Genomic DNA, 15,475 nt, shown 5'->3' on the forward strand with positions numbered 1-15,475 from the left:
CAATCCCAAGGAGACATGCTGCCGCCCGGCCGTCAGAGCGCTGACTACAAGACCCAGCATGCATCTCGCCGAGCGAGCACGTGCAAACCGTTTCTCTCTCGGGGAGGCTAAGCCAATCGGATGGCGGCTATCAAGAAGTGGGGAAGGCGTAGCCAATCAGAGCCTGCCATAGAACGGACGAGCCCCGAAGGCGCGAGGCGGTGGCGCTGCACTGGGCTGAGGCGCGAGGCCGCCGCCGTGTGAGGGCGATGGCGGCCGCGGTCGGGCCGGGCGGCGGCGCCTTGAGGCGGAGCCTGGGGCCGGGGCCGGGGCCGCTCCTGCTCCTCGGGGCCGCGCTGGGGGCTGCTCGGGCTGCGGTGTACTTCCAGGAGCAGTTTCTGGATGGAGGTTGTGGGCGAGGGAGGAAGCAGGGGGTAGGAAGGGAACCCTCCCCATGCTGTCACCCCCCATAACGGCCATTTTGTGTCCCCCTGTGGGTGCTGGTACCGCCCGGTGGGGCAGCCGGCTGGCAGAAGAGGTGGGTGCACTCCGAGTACAAGGCAGAAAGGCTTGGGACGTTTAAACTCACTGCTGGGAAGTTCTACGGAGATCCAGTGCGAGATAAAGGTGTGTGGGTTTTGTGAAAAATATACCACGGATGCTATCTCAGGAGCTGGCTTTTATAGCACCTGCCATGTGTGGCAATAAAAGTGTTCTTTCTCCCCAAATAGCAAGAAAAGCATATGTTTGAATGTTATCCTAATTATCTTTACAGGCCTCCAAACTAGTGAGAACTCCAAATTTTATGCAATCTCCTCACGATTTGAACCGTTTAGTAACAAAGGGAAGACTCTGGTCATTCAATATACTGTGAAACATGAGCAGAAAATAGATTGTGGTGGGGGATACATTAAGATTTTTTCCTCAGACTTGGATCAGAAGAACCTGAGTGGAGATTCCCATTACTATATAATGTTTGGTGAGTTTACAGTTACTTTTGCATTATGAAAATACTGCCCCTGCTGTTGTGCAGCTTCTCAAGGAAGGTTCTTGGAATGGTAGGAAAAAATAATGGAAGGCTTCATGAAAATAAAAACGTTGTGACTGTAAGCAGTGAGCTCTTCCATGCTTGCAGAGAGCGTGCATAGAACAAAAGTTGCTCAGCAAGACTTTTTTGAAGGCTTTTACTTGAAATAATGTTCTGTAGGCCATTATCTGCTCTTACATACGTTCCTGTGTGATGTGGTGAAGTTTGTGCGTTTGTATCTAAGTGAAATTTGTCATTATGTAGGTCATGTGATTACACAGTTATTCAGCTTATGCCACAGATAACTTTTATCTTGCCTGGATTTTTTTTTCTGACTTAAGGCCGTAACAGAACTAAGCCTAAGACTAGACAAAATCTAATTCTAAGGTAGCTTTAGAGACTTCTGAATGGAAGCCACGTCAATCATTAAAAACGGAATGGCATTCCACAAAAATCATGTGGAATGGGAGAGATGTCTAGTAGTGTTAGAAGGAAAAGTAAACAATCAGTATCTTTCTGCAAACAAGTTAAGGATGCAAAGCCTGTTATCTCTTTGTAGGGCCAGATATCTGTGGATCTGAAACAAAGAAAGTCCATGTTATCTTAAATTACAAGAATAAACCCCACCCAATGAAGAAACCAATCAGATGTAAGGTAAATGCATGTTTTGGAAATAGATAAACTTGAAAATAACCAAACTAGAAAAATATTAAGAACTAAAAGCAAACAAGCGAAATTCCAAGCATGTATCACCTTTGAGAAGTTGTCTTTCACCTTCTCTTAAAAATCATGTTAATTTCGGGACCTCGGATATCTTGCAGTTCACAATAATGTTTGTACTTCAGTGATTGTGTTCCTAATCACCTGACTCTGATAGAGGGTGGAACTAGGTTGTAAGGCTGCTGTATGTTATTAAAAACTGTATTACTTTGTATTTCTTTGTTGTAACTTTGATTCAGTGTTTCTGAAAGGGCATGCTTTTTCTGTGATGTAAATATAAGTTGCTGGTTATACTTTAAATATTTTTGCTCTCAAGCTATGCAGTAAACTTCACGTGCCTTTGTTTCAGCTATTTGGGGTGTAAATAACTTAGATAAAGTAATCATTTTAGTTTATATGCCACCATATTCAATCTTGTGACATTTCCCTTTGCCAATCAGATGTGGACTGTGTTTTCTTGCAACCATTCTGTTTTGTTCAGACCCAGAAGGGAAGACTAGAAAACATACTTGGAATGTTAATACATGTCATTAATTTTGTTTTCCCTCTACAGAAAATGGATTTTTTTTTCTTACTGTTTATGAAAAAATCCATTAGAATTAGTAACTCTGATTCAAGGAAGTTCCTAAGAGCTGTATTTAAAGCTTTTAAAAGGTTTTATTTGCTTTCTTTAAAACTCAGGTTGATGGTTATACACATCTGTATACTTTGATTATAAGGCCAGATCAGACTTACGAAGTAAAAATTGATAATGCAGTGGTTGCATCAGGCAACTTAGAAGATGATTTAGATTTCTTGCCACCAAGGAAAATTAATGATCCGGCAGTGAAGAAACCCCATGACTGGGATGATCGAATCCAAATTGATGACCCAAATGACATCAAACCTGAGGTAACTTGGTCTCTTGAATCTATACTTATTCTGTGTGATTGGGTTATTTTGATTCTATTGAAACTGTTTGATGTAGTTGAACTGTGCACTAGTTTTGCTTTCTTTAACCTTTCTGTGCCTTTTTTAAGGATTGGGATGAACCTGAATATATTACGGACACTAGTGCTGAGAAACCTGAAGACTGGGACGATTCTGTGAATGGAAAATGGAGTTACCCTATGGTCAAGAATCCTCTATACAGAGTATAAACAGTCTCGTAGATCTAGTTATGGATAGCATGTTAAGCAACTTTTCTTTGCCTGACTGTATTCAGAATATGTGGTTTATCCTAGGGGGAGTGGCAACCGAGGCAGATTGATAACCCAAATTACAGAGGGGTTTGGCCTCACCCAAAGATTGACAATCCAAATTACTCACCAGACTACAATATCTACAGTTATGAAAACATCAGCATTATTGGACTAGATATCTGGCAGGTGAGCTGAGCTTGCTGCAGATAGTGGAAAATAAAGAACTTTTTTCACTGGGTGTATGGCAGTTTGTTTACCTTTGAATGTCAGCATTATCTGTTACTTTGGAATCTTTCGTGATGACCAGTGTTTTTAACTTCCTTTCATTTAAATACGTATACAAAACTGCAAGGTCTTTAAAAATGCATTCATCCTCTGTTGTAGTTGCTTTTTGGTTCGTAACCATCTTACAGGTAAGCGAGGGGCCTAAACTAATCTGTGTGAGTGTTGTAAAGTATGACTTAATCCACCTGACTTGAGGCTCATAGCTGAGGCTTCAGGCAGCTCAGTTACTCCTGACTTTCTCAAAGGTTAACGAGGAGAAATCTGCCCTCTGGAGGCCCTTCTGAGATATTCCTCTACCTCAGGTTTCATCACTAGCTAAAATTGAGACTTAAAATTTCTATGAGCAGTAAAGCATCTAAAGTTAAAATAAGTTGTTTCAATTCTTGAAAGTAGTTTTCCAAAAACAGAGAGAATTCTTTATTAAATTCTGCAAAAAGCTGTGGAGTTCTTAACGTGTTTTCTATCTATTGAATATATAATGCAAACATTATTAAAAGAATGAAACTAGAACCATAAAGAAAACAGGGGCATCTTGTTGGTTTTTTTTTTTCCCCTCTTTCCTCAAAGGTGAGAGCTGGCACAATTTTTGACAACTTCTTGATAACAGATGATGAGGATTATGCAGAAGACTTTGGAGATGAAACATGGGGAGAAACAAAGGTAGTACATGAAATTCTTGTTTATTTTGGTTCTTGATTGTCACATCTTAAAAATTCTGTCTAATCTGAGCAAGATCCTATTGGTGCACAAAAATGAAATCTTTAATATTAGGATCCTGAAAAGGAAATGAACATCAGGCAGACTGAGGAGGAGCAGGAGAGAGAAAGGGTCACAGAAGAAAAATACTTTGAGCAACGGTTTAAGAAAAAAATAAAGGAAAAAAGAAAATCTCAAAGAGATCGAGTGATGAGGAGCTCTGTCAAGAAAGAAGAACTTTAATTATTTGAAAGACTTTTTTTTTCCAAATTATCTCTCTCTATAAAGATTTTGATGTTTTGCTAACAGCTTGTTGAAATTTGCATTGTTAAAGCTGTATTAAGACTGGACTTCAAAAAAAAATTTCTGTGAACTTTTAGTTACTTTCTAATAAAAGTACTATAATGTAGTTATTAAAAATTAACCTTTTATAGCAATTGTATTAAATACATTTTAAGTGCTACATTGAAAGCGCCATTTTTGGAACTGTTTTACAGTTTTTTCATAACTTTAATATTAAAATTCATGCTCGTTTTGAGGAGATAAAAATGAGCTTTTTGTTACTTCATTAAAAGATTTGGCATGTCAGATGTGTGAAGCGTGTTTCACTACATACTTGAAACTAAGGAGATAAGCTTTGCTAAGCTTTTGTAGTAACTGTGCACCTGTTCCAAGGATTACTACAGTTGTATTGCTGCTGGGAGCCTGCTACAGCTGCTTTTGGCTTTTCTGTGGTACTTACCTGCTGATGGAACTCCCTCTGTCTTTGGCTTCAGTGTATGTCATTAGGTGACAGGAGTCTGTCCGTCTGCAAACCTGCCCTTAGAAACAAATAATCAGATCACTTTTCCCTTCAAAACCCTGTGTACAGTACCTAGAAGCTGTCCTAAAACTACATTCAAACTTTTCCAATAGAAACACTGGTTTTGAAGGGGTGCAGAGATGAGGAAGTATTTCCAAACCAGCAACTGCTGCATATTTTTGTTTGACCTTCTGTAGCTTGCTCTTTTGACTTTGTTCAGTCACTTCTATCGTGTGTCCTTTCTTCCGTCTTTTCTCTAGTCGCTTTGCTCTTCTGCATTTCTAGGTGTGGGTTTTTTCTTTCCTTTTCTTTCACTTTTCTTTAAAGCAATACTATAAATTTAGCTAAAACTGAAGCCAGACATTAAGCCCATAATTTTTTGTTTACTTCTTAGCTACGATATACCACCTCCTGCTGCTGCCTGAACAGTTTAGTGTAGTAAGGAAATGGGGAGTGGAAGGAGCAGTGGAAGCTCGGTTTCTGGCCTGTGGTGCAATTGAGGTCAAATTCCTTCACTTATCTGAATCCTGCACCCTGTAAGACAACTTGTAATGACCCTATGGAGTAAAGAATTTTTACAGGCACTGAAAAACACTCCACTGATAGTTTTTAGTTCTTTTCCTGTGCTGGTCCCTCTTGCTGTAGCTTTTATATGACTGCACTGACCTTGCCTTGTTCAGGCTGTTCTTTGATATCTATGCTGTCAACGCAGGGAGTTGTTAACCCTGTTATATTTGATGCTGAATGTTGGATCGGAGACCCGAGGCAGCTTAACCGGGTGAAGTCTGTTTCCGCAAGGTTTCATGTAACAAAGTCAAAAGATAACTTGGCCACAGCTCATCCAGCTAAAAGGTCGATCCGTGAGTTACCTGGAACAACATTCCCTAAGGCAGCTCCTGCCTTCCCTAGCCCTACTTTGTCCCCAACGTAGGTAGGTCACCGCCAGCTTCGCTTGAGGCAGCTGGAGCAGAGCCACGGCGGGGAGCAAACCGACTGCGGGCCTGCACAGCCACCTCAGCGCCCGCTCCTCGGGGCGGGGACGGCTGCCGGAGCCCGATAAGCCGCGGCCCCTCTCCTCGGGGAGGCGGCGGAGCAGGCCCCGGAGGCCCGGCGGTGCCTCCCGCCGCCTCTCTCCCCGCCTTCCCCCGCCTTTTCCCCCGCCCCGGCCGCTGCCCGAATCAGCGGGAGGAAGATGGCGGCGCTCATCCCCCTCAGCCAGCAGGTAACCGGCCCGGCCCGGCCCTGCGGCGCCTCAGCCGGGGGGTACTGAGGGGAGCCGCGGGCCCCCGGGGCCGGCGGCTGGGCGCAGCTCGGGGGGAGCGGAGAGCGGGCCCTGCCCGGCGGGGCTCCCTCCTCCGGGCCCGCGGCGGGGAGCAGGCCCCGCTTGTCCCCCCCCCGGGGTCGGGTTGGGGCTGGGCGCAGCCCCCCGGGGCCGGCCGCTGCTGTGGGGGCACAAAAGGCGGCGGCGCCCTCCCCTCATGGAGGCCCCGGGGGGGTCGGGGCGGGTGGTCCGGGGCAGGGCTGAGGGGGGCTGGGGCCGGCGCCCTGCTTTGCTCCGGACGCTGACTTGAGGCACGTCGCCCCGTCTGCCTGTTTGTAACGCGGGGTGGTTCCTTCTTCGGCTCTCGGGGTGTCACGGCTGTTATTTAGTGTTTGGGAGGCACACGAGGAGTAGCGAGAGGTGCAGGCACGCCACAGAAGGATCCAGGATGAAAGAAGGAGAAGAAGGGGCTCACCCAGCAGCTACAGGCTCTGGGGGGCAAGGGGAGCACCAAAAGCCTTGGAGCTGGGCTCCGACAAGGGTCGGCCTGCCCCTGTGCTGAGCTGTGCCTCAGCATTTGGGATGCTTATCCAGAATCCTGTTGTTGCTGTCGTTAAGGTTTTTGATTAATTTCTCACCGAAGTAATTTCAGCCTGATCAGTGTGATCGCTGCGTATTCTTTTTTATAGTGCTGTGGAGATACTCAATTTACTTGTTTCCTGCAAAACAATAAAAACAAAATAATCCCTCTAATGCCTTGAAACAAAAACTGTTCTATTTCTGCATTGTGTCTAGGCCAGGCAGGAATTCAGAACAACTGCTACTAGTTCAAGTTATTCAAATACGTCTATTTCCATTTAATAATAAACTTTCATTTGTGACATTGAAAATTTCTCTCTCAGTGAGGCTACGTTATGTTTAGATGATACATAATTTGTTGTGCCTCTTACTAAGAGAGAATACCCTTTTTTAGCTTTTGGGAAGCAGTAAGAGTCCTGATGAACATCTGTTTAATTAAAGAACATGTTCGGAAACATCTGAGAACATCCATGAACATACAAACGGTTAGCCAAAGTTTTTGAGTCAAGCAATGTGGTGCAAAATATATACGTAGAAAATAAACCCTGGACATGGAAGAGTTTGTTGTTGTGGAATAGCTGTAGTACATCAGTAAAAACGCATCAAATATTTATTATACTAGAAATTGTGCTGCTTTGTTGTGCAAATTATAATTGCATCAATGGTATTTTATATAACATAATACATTATCTCGAAAAAGGGCCTTCTGCATATATACGCGTTATTTTGACGTTATTTAACAACTAGTTCATTGGAAGCATTGCTTTCAAAAGAATTACTTCTTTTCTATATTGAATTGTCAAGAATAATCTAGCTGTAGTCAGGGCAGTAAACAAGGAATTAGTAAAATTCTTTTAATAGCCTCAATTTCACAATTATTACAAAGATATCCGCTAGTTATAATAAACGCCAGAAATGGTATTAAAAGAAATAGGACAGGTTACATGCACCATAATGCTGAAGCATGTTCAGATATAATACAAGAATATTGATATCAACGTATTAGGAGTTATAAACAATATGCGTAATTCAGGCATGTGAAAGTGATTATATTTGTTTTCATGAATGAATTTAATTATAGCGTTCTTCCTGTTCTATGAAGTTACATTTTTATGAAGGAAAAACTTAGATGTCTAACCTACAGTATGCACAATAGTTTAAAAAAAAATCTCAGCTGTCTTTGTTTAAGCACAAAAAGAGCTGAAGAACAAGTACATAAAATCAGTTCTTGGTGTTAAATAACAATGGGAACCGGTTTTGATTTACCTTTGATAACTTTATTTTCCTGAATATTTGGCCACCTTATCTGTAGTCTTTCCGTTGTGCAGGCGTGTTCGATTTACAGCCTCTGAAGGTTACAGAGAGGTACGTTAGAGATACTGGGACAGTGCAGATCATTTCGTAGCTCTGTCTTTTGAGACAGCTCAGGATACTCACCAAGCAGAGTAAAGGCGAAGGTAATCTTTCTGGGGCAGCAGCAATCTTCTTTCGGCTTTCATCTCTGTGGGACACCCGTTTTTTTTCACTTTTCGAAGTACCTATTCTCATCCACCTTGTGATGTGATGAGCGGCCAAAAGAAAGTTGTGAATCAGGAGGGCAACAAAGAAAATGGTTCCTCTGATGCAGGGTCCTTTGTGGCCCAGATGTGACCTCAGCAAAGAGAAGCTGGTTTAGTATCAGTTTATTAATACTACTAAACTAATTAGTTTAGTAATTGTTCTGGTGGCAGCAGCTTACTCCTTCCTGCCTTTTTTCCCAGATCTGTGCTAGGGGACGTGGAGGCGCGTCCGTGTGTGTGCTGCATGGCGTGTGTACCAGGTCTGCTGTCAGAGATTTTGAACTTCACATTTGCTCAGGAAATCGTTTAGAGGTGAAACAGCAAGGCACAACAGTTCTGAGGTGTCTGCTTGGGAGACAGTGCAAAGCGTTGGTCCTCGGTGATGTTTTTTGGGAAAAGGGAGTAGGTGCAGAAACCGGTGTTGTCACACGAGCTGCTGTATAACAGGTTATATCCGTTAGCTACTCATCAGCTGTGAACCCTTCAAAATGTGTCTGATTGCCAACATTAACGTGTTCAGTAGGTTCTTTATCAGCAGATGTCATCAAATCACAGAATAATCTTGAATGATGGTGAGGTAGTCACGCGTGGTGATGGGTGGCTAGGCGGCTATGCTATTTTTATCAGTTGAGCCCATTTTGTCTGGTCTGCTTCGTCACGGAGAAGCAGTCATTTAGGTAAATCGGTCAGAAAGGCTTAGGCTTTGTAAAATTTTGCAAGTAGTGGAGTGTTGGAGTGCTTTCCAGCAGCACTTGGATGCATTCATATTGCCGTAGAGGAAACCTCGCAGCTTTTAAGCACAACACCCTGGATTCCTGCCGTCTCCGTCAGGTAAGTCAGCTCTGTGCCGTGGCTGACAGCATCAAGTGGGGATGGGAGGACGTCTGGTGATGGGGTGAGGTCATTCGATGGGGCTGCTGGAGCGGTTTGCTCTCTATCTTGGTATGAATCCAGTCTCTGCGTGCTCTAGGAAACTCGCCAAATTGGTTAGAGGAGCTTGGAGTTGGTCTCTGGCTAGCTGCTCTGAGCTTTCTGAGAAATGAGAGGTGATGGCTGGGTGGAAGCTGGCTAAAACACGTGACGTTTTATTGAGAGCTGGACAGACCATTTCCTATTTCCTCCTTTTCTCTGAACGATGTGTTTCCTGCTTTGGACAGGATCGCGGTGCTTAACTATGTCATTCATTTACAAGCCAGCAGAAAGATGAGTCAGGTTTATGAGTTATGGTCGCTGCTTTCTTACTCTGAACTCCTTTGCAGCTTCTAGAAGAACAAGAGCATGTCGTGATGTTGGTGGATGCAGTGGCTTATTTTGCTGATGGAGTTAAGTGGAGTGCCTTCAAGATGTTTAAGAAAGTCCTCAAAATGCGTGATCTTGCTAGCTGGGCAGAATAATTGACATTCCAAGTGCTCAGTGTTCACTTGCCTTTGATCAATAGAGGCTAGTTATTTTGGATAGCTCCTTAAATTAAGATCTGGCACGTTTATTGTAAACTTACAGGAAGGTTCTCTGTACCAAATGAAGTTTTATGCTTCTTGTCAGTCTTCGTTTTCTTTTGTCACGTTTCCATCTCCCTTCTCATCAGAGTAGACAGAACCTCCAGAAGTCCCCGTGGGTGACGAGGAAGAAGATGGCATTTGGGAGGTGACAGAGTGAGCGTGAGGTCATCATTCGTCAGGTGTCTGACTTACGTCCTGTAGGACATCCCGAACAGGCTTTGGGATGTTTCAACATCCCTGCGCTTCAGTCGCTGAACTCTTGGGTTGCTTTGTCACTTGTTTTCTAAGGCCTCTGACATCCATAAGGAGCGACTTGTTTGAGACGGAGGTTGGGCTGTAATTTTTTTTTGCTGTTGGCATTGAGGCAGAAGTGTGGAGGTGTGATCTTCGCGTGGCGAGAACTTGTGTGGCTAGTGCAGGAGGCAAAGGGGAAGGTGGGTTTGGGGGCTTCTGCTCTTCTGGCGTTTCTGCTCTCACTTCCTTGGAATGTCAGCAAGAGGGAAGAGGAATCTGCTTGTTTAATACACTTCAGAAGGCAGGGCCTTGTGTTTGCTGCTTTTGTTGTAATGCAATGGTAACATCAAGTTGAAATCTTCAAACAATGTTGCCACGGAATTGCAACATTTGTTAATTAACCATACTATTCATTCTATTTTTTTTAACTCTGTTTCTGTTTAAGATTGTGAAAAATATAAATAGACACAGGTATATTTTGATAGCAGGGCTGTGTGCATGTATAATTGTTTGCTGAAAATACTCCATAAATGTATGTGATGTAGGAGGTCGTCAAGTCAGTGTTATGATCAAAACTCTAGCTTTAATATTCATAGGTCTCAAACTGTCACCTGAAATACCTTGGCAAATAGTTCAAAGCTGTTCTACAAAACCTTGTACCGTATAGTGTTAAAAGTGTAAGTATGAATGTTAGTGAAGGAGAAGGTGATGAGTCTGTTGGCTGCAAGTTTTGGGGGATCGCTGCTTTCCAAGTTTTATACCAAACTTGGTAATTGAAATCTGAGCAAATTAACTGTTTTTTTTTTTTTTAAATCTTTGATAGAAGTAATACAGAAAGTATTATGTGCTGCTTTTTTTTTTCTTTCAGTTGCTAAAGGTAGGCTATCTGTGATTGCAATTCATTCTTCATTTGCTTCTCTCCTGTTTTTCAGTTTTCAACTGGAAATCCATTATATGAAACTTACTACAAACAGGTAGGTTTTTAAAAAGATTAAAAAATAAAGTACAATTTCCTTTACCTGAGGTTTCCCTCTCTTTTCTTCCCCTTTTCCCATGCTAAACTTCTGTAAATTCTCTCTGCTGAGTGGTAGCCACATGCATGTATAACTCCTTTTCAATTAGAGATAAGAGATTTCATTTCTCATCTCTGCTTTCGTGGCAGACATGCTTCTGTTGAATGTAAATTTTTGTCTTTCAGGTAGATCCAGCATATACGGGGAGAGTTGGGGCAAGTGAAGCGGCATTGTTTCTTAAAAAGTCTGGTCTCTCCGATATTATCCTTGGGAAAGTAAGTTGAAGGAATTAGACGATGTTGTGCAGTAATTATCTGTTCGCTTGTTTAACTGCAGCTAAGATTGAGCAGAAGAGGTTTGCAGATGTGAATGCGGTGGAATGTAAACCAAATCTTTTGAACATTATGATAACCACAGATTGGTAATAGTTCCAAGGTCTTGGTCTGAGTTTTGCTGGATGCAGTAAGGAGAAATTGTCTTTTGTGTAACGTTTTTGTTGTTAACCTGAGAATTAAATAACATTATATTTCATAACTTGAAAGCTGCAATGAACAGTTCAAGAAGACATTCAGTATGAAGTGTTGAGCTGAGTTAAATTTTATTTCAAAGTTACAGTGGCTTTTATTTTGTATCTCCACAGATATGGGATTTGGCTGACCCAGAAGGGAAAGGGTACTTGGATAAACAGGTAAATAAAATGTGCCTGTAAACTTCTTAAGTTACCTTTCACAGTTGAGCCTTGATTCAAGAAAGTCCTGATATCCATAATAATTATTCTTAGCTTTTTTTTTTTCTTGGTAAGTTTTCATTTACAAGATGAAGTTTTTTTTTCTAGTGCTGCTCATATCCAAGTATATTAACTCAGTGAGGCTGCTGGAGAACTTCTGTTCTCATTTTCTTTTCCTCTTGTTTTGTAAATAATCACTGTGTGAGATACAGATACATAGTCATTGAAACTGACAAAACCAGCCATGACTTTAGGACCTATTTTAGAAATCTTTCTTGCATGGAAGAATATAACTGGCATTATTAAAAATGGCTTGGAATATAAATTCTCTGTTTAAACATGCAGATATGGAGCATTGTTTGTTTGTTTTCTGAATATCATTAATTCTTAAGAAAAAAATGTTAAAAATAGTTATGGAACAGTCCTTCTTAAAAACTAGCTTTGAATTTTTTTTTTCTCTTTGTTCCATGTTTTTGTAAAGTCTTTCTTGAATCATCTTTAAAAGTGGTGAGGTAGTTGGTGCTTTGCATTTAACTGAGCGGGGCTCTGCATCTATTATTTCCATACTTTACTTAGGGGAACGTGTACGCTGTTAATATATGTATTGGAGAGGGTGACAAACTGCTTGCTTATTTTAATAGAAAGCACTATTGTTTGTAGGGTTTCTATGTCGCATTGCGCCTTGTAGCATGTGCACAGAATGGCCATGATGTTAACCTGAGCAATCTGAACTTGACTGTGCCACCTCCTAAATTTGTAAGTAATATGTACACGAATGTATGTATGTATTATATGAGAGCGAAATCTTCAGCTGAAATACTGGAATCATCTGTCTCATAAATGTCATGGTTCTGAGACTTCAGGTTGCTGTCAGACTGTTCCTTAAGACAGCTGCAGTCATGTCTGCAACTCTCCTGTCTTCCTGAGTAGTATGTTCCAGCCCCTTCCTGGACTCCAAAATTAGAGCAAGTTTAACTACAGTCAGCTTGTTCAGGGAGCTGATGTGGCTAAAACCTAAATTAATGAAAAAAATATATAAAAAATAATTTTAAAAAGATTATTTTGGGACTGGATCAACAGTAAAGGGCATGACTGCAGCTTTGCCTACATAAGCTGATGTGGAACTGTACCTTAGCTTGTCTTAGTTCTGGGGCTGGGGACCTAGTGAACAGTGTCCTCATCCAAGTACTGTAACAGTACAAGTTAGCATGACATACTTCTTTTATTTGGATATATATACAGCTTTTTTTCTTTTTTTTCAGTGTAGTTAGGCTTCATGCCTGTAACCATCTCTTAAAGCCTTTAGTAAGGATTAGAGACAAATATGTGCGTGTATGTGTGTGTATAAAAAATAAATCTTTCATTTTAGCATGACACTAGCAGTCCCTTGCTGATCACGCCACCTTCAACAGAGACTCACTGGGCTGTTAGGGTAAGTGTAAAAGACAACACATTCCATCCATTCTTTAAAAGTAAATATTTTCTTTGTCTGTAATTTTTACAGTGAGACAATTTTTTATCAAATATATTTCCCATTTCAAAAGTCCTTCCTTTGCAGTCTTTCCTTCCCAGTGCACAATAGAGAATATTGAGCTGCAGTTTTATGTTTGAAATAAGTATTAAACAAACCTTTGGCAACCCCTGGTGTGATGTTTTTAAGACACAATGAATTTTAATCTTCTGCCTACATTTCTTCCAGAATCCTAATAGTAGGCACTTTCCTGTTTGTATAAGGAACCCCACTGAGAATAGTGAAGCATTTCACCAAATCCATCCTGAAGTATTAATTTAAAGCTTGAGTTCATATATTCTAATATAGCATTCAGCGACATACACGATATATATCACTGGAATAAAGTAACTTTTGATACATATATTGGAATATTTGTATTTAGGTACTTTTCAGATTCATTTTCCAAAATAGCTTCTAACGTTGATCTTTTACTTGCATGTTGTACTATGAAGTGGGAAACAAATTATTTGGAATGAGTAATTTCTAGTCTAAAATCTTGTCAGGAGTGTTTTAATCAGATTGTGTTGTACTTTCAGAACACTACAGAAATGTATCTTACGTGTTGCACGTTAAAATCTCTTAGGTATCATAACTTTAGCCTTGAAACTAAGCTCCTAAATCTAGTTCCATGGATTTTACATTTAAATGCTGCACGGTGGCACTTGCAAGAAAGCTTGGAAATTTAGAATAAATGCATTACTGACCAGTCTTAATTTCTTGCAAGATCTCATTTTCAACACTCACACAGGCACACTTTTTTACTTATTCAGGCTATTTCTTACCAACTAGGTGGAAGAAAAAGCAAAGTTTGATGGTATTTTTGAAAGCCTTTTGCCAGTAAATGGTTTACTTTCAGGAGACAAAGTAAAACCAGTACTGATGAATTCAAAGCTACCTCTTGATATCCTGGGAAGGGTAAGTATGCTGTTTAGATGTAGCTATTCTCTATTAAGCTTTTAGTTGCAGTGTTAAATATTTAAGTGTAACTTATCAACATAGATCATATTTTGGCTAAGATTTTACATCAAGTGCATGCTATAAAGCCAGAACGTTAAGTAGGGTCTGAAGTCATCCACTTAGAAATAAGAATAATAACAGTAATTTAGGCCCTAAAGTAGATTGGCTTCGTTATCTCTGTTCATTTTAAGAGCTGGAAATTTTGATTGAGATTGTATTAAAAAAAAATAAGACACAACAACAACAGAAACCTCTCCTAAACCATAATAGCTTTAATAACATTGTATTCCACTGTTTTGTCACTTTTCCAAGTGCAAGTTATTAGACATACCATTAAATCTATCCACTGTTTGTACAAGAGAGCACTTTAAAACATCCTAGTTTATTGCAGCTGTCAAATTGTCAAGTATTTTTTCACGTATATTTATAAATACTCCTAAGATCTGAGTTTAGCACATCCATTGTATACTTGCAAGGGAAGCAAACCTTCAAGTATTTTCCTACTTTAATTTAAAATGTGTTCCTTTACTGTCTGCATGTTGATAAGATTGAGAATTAATACATTCTATGGAAGAGCTGTATCTGCATTATGATGTACTTTCATGTCTAAGAACTCTTTCTATATATTATCTGTAAAATTTAAGTATGACTTGTTTTAATTCTACACCTGGATATTGTGAAGCCCTCAGTCTTGAATATCTTCATATTTTGTCATGTTATTTTCATGATCAAAATGCAGGAAGCTTGTTCCTGTTCAAGAAGAGTTTGTACACAAGATAGGAGATTGAAGAAATGGGCAAAGTAATTCTGAGAAGTGGATGCATTTTTTGACTAAAAAAAGAAAACTAGAAATTTTGGAATGCAATGCAAATTAGAACTATATTGACTCTTCTAAAATATCTTTTTTTATAAAACAAATTGTGATGATCTGCTAGCACACACCATCTGGAGAATTCCAAAAGCCACCTCTGGATGTTTTTAGTCAGCTTGTTGAGTCCTTAATTGCAATACATAATGATGGAAAACCTGCCTCTCTTGCATGCAGAATTTGTTAGAGCCAGAGTTTCCACAAAATACTTGATTCATGTTGCCAGAAAACTCTAAATCCAGTCTGTTTCACGAGAGAATGCTTAGCTATGTCTAATGTAACTAATATGATTTTCACAAAAAATCTGTTAGGAGCTGTTAGAGAGCATGCTTAATACAATGACGATTAACATCAAAAGCACAGAATGTAACTTGTTCTCAAGTCCTTGTTTTTATCATAATTGTTGCAGGTCTGGGATCTCAGTGATATTGATAAAGATGGTCACCTGGACAAAGATGAATTTGCTGTGGTAGGTTGCTTTAAATTCTCAATTGACAGTGTGTCTGCTCGAGCAAATCGTTCTCAGTTGTCTCTTGAGCTTTGCAGTTTTCTCTCCTGTAGTCTGTTTTAAGGTC

General features: G+C 40.5%; 2 protein-coding genes across 11 annotated transcripts in view; both read left to right on the plus strand.

Moving 5' to 3' along the window:
• Positions 1 to 43: 43 nt before the first annotated feature.
• Positions 44 to 4,476, plus strand: CALR3 (calreticulin 3). Of its 2 annotated transcripts, none has more exons than XM_080566084.1 (9): positions 44 to 137; positions 502 to 606; positions 755 to 958; positions 1,566 to 1,660; positions 2,408 to 2,617; positions 2,746 to 2,859; positions 2,950 to 3,093; positions 3,760 to 3,852; positions 3,964 to 4,476. In XM_080566084.1, exons 1-9 carry the CDS (start codon positions 59 to 61, stop codon positions 4,129 to 4,131), a joined length of 1,212 nt encoding a protein of 403 aa, XP_080422210.1. In that variant the 5' UTR covers positions 44 to 58; the 3' UTR covers positions 4,132 to 4,476. The 2 variants fall into 2 exon arrangements, with proteins under 2 accessions (XP_080422210.1, XP_080422209.1); XM_080566083.1 differs by lacking the exon at positions 44 to 137 and adding an exon at positions 248 to 387.
• A 643-nt stretch (positions 4,477 to 5,119) lies between these two features.
• Positions 5,120 to 15,475, plus strand: part of EPS15L1 (epidermal growth factor receptor pathway substrate 15 like 1) — a 38,295-nt gene continuing 27,939 nt past the window's right edge. Inside the window, exons 1-8 of one of the 9 annotated variants that reach the window (XM_080566063.1) lie at positions 5,120 to 5,912; positions 10,755 to 10,796; positions 11,021 to 11,110; positions 11,476 to 11,523; positions 12,223 to 12,318; positions 12,932 to 12,994; positions 13,865 to 13,990; positions 15,310 to 15,369. In XM_080566063.1, coding sequence (XP_080422189.1) covers positions 5,883 to 5,912; positions 10,755 to 10,796; positions 11,021 to 11,110; positions 11,476 to 11,523; positions 12,223 to 12,318; positions 12,932 to 12,994; positions 13,865 to 13,990; positions 15,310 to 15,369 — 555 coding nt within the window. In that variant the 5' untranslated portion in view covers positions 5,120 to 5,882. Of the gene's footprint in view, positions 5,913 to 6,232; positions 8,921 to 10,754; positions 10,797 to 11,020; positions 11,111 to 11,475; positions 11,524 to 12,222; positions 12,319 to 12,931; positions 12,995 to 13,845; positions 13,991 to 15,309; positions 15,370 to 15,475 lie in introns of those variants that run through there. The other 8 variants (XM_080566066.1, XM_080566064.1, XM_080566067.1 and 5 more) reach the window with 8 other exon arrangements.

Source organism: Anser brachyrhynchus (assembly GCF_964034855.1).
Source record: "Anser brachyrhynchus genome assembly, chromosome: 23".
NCBI lineage: Eukaryota > Metazoa > Chordata > Aves > Anseriformes > Anatidae > Anser > Anser brachyrhynchus.

Coding starts and splice junctions, on each gene's coding strand:
- CALR3 (XM_080566083.1), top strand. CDS start 249: ATGGCGGCCGCGGTCGGGCCGGGCGGCGGCGCCTTGAGGCGGAGCCTG. Junction 2,860..2,949: donor TCAAGAATCCTCTATACAGA/GTATAAACAGTC, acceptor GGTTTATCCTAG/GGGGAGTGGCAACCGAGGCA. Junction 3,853..3,963: donor AAACATGGGGAGAAACAAAG/GTAGTACATGAA, acceptor CTTTAATATTAG/GATCCTGAAAAGGAAATGAA.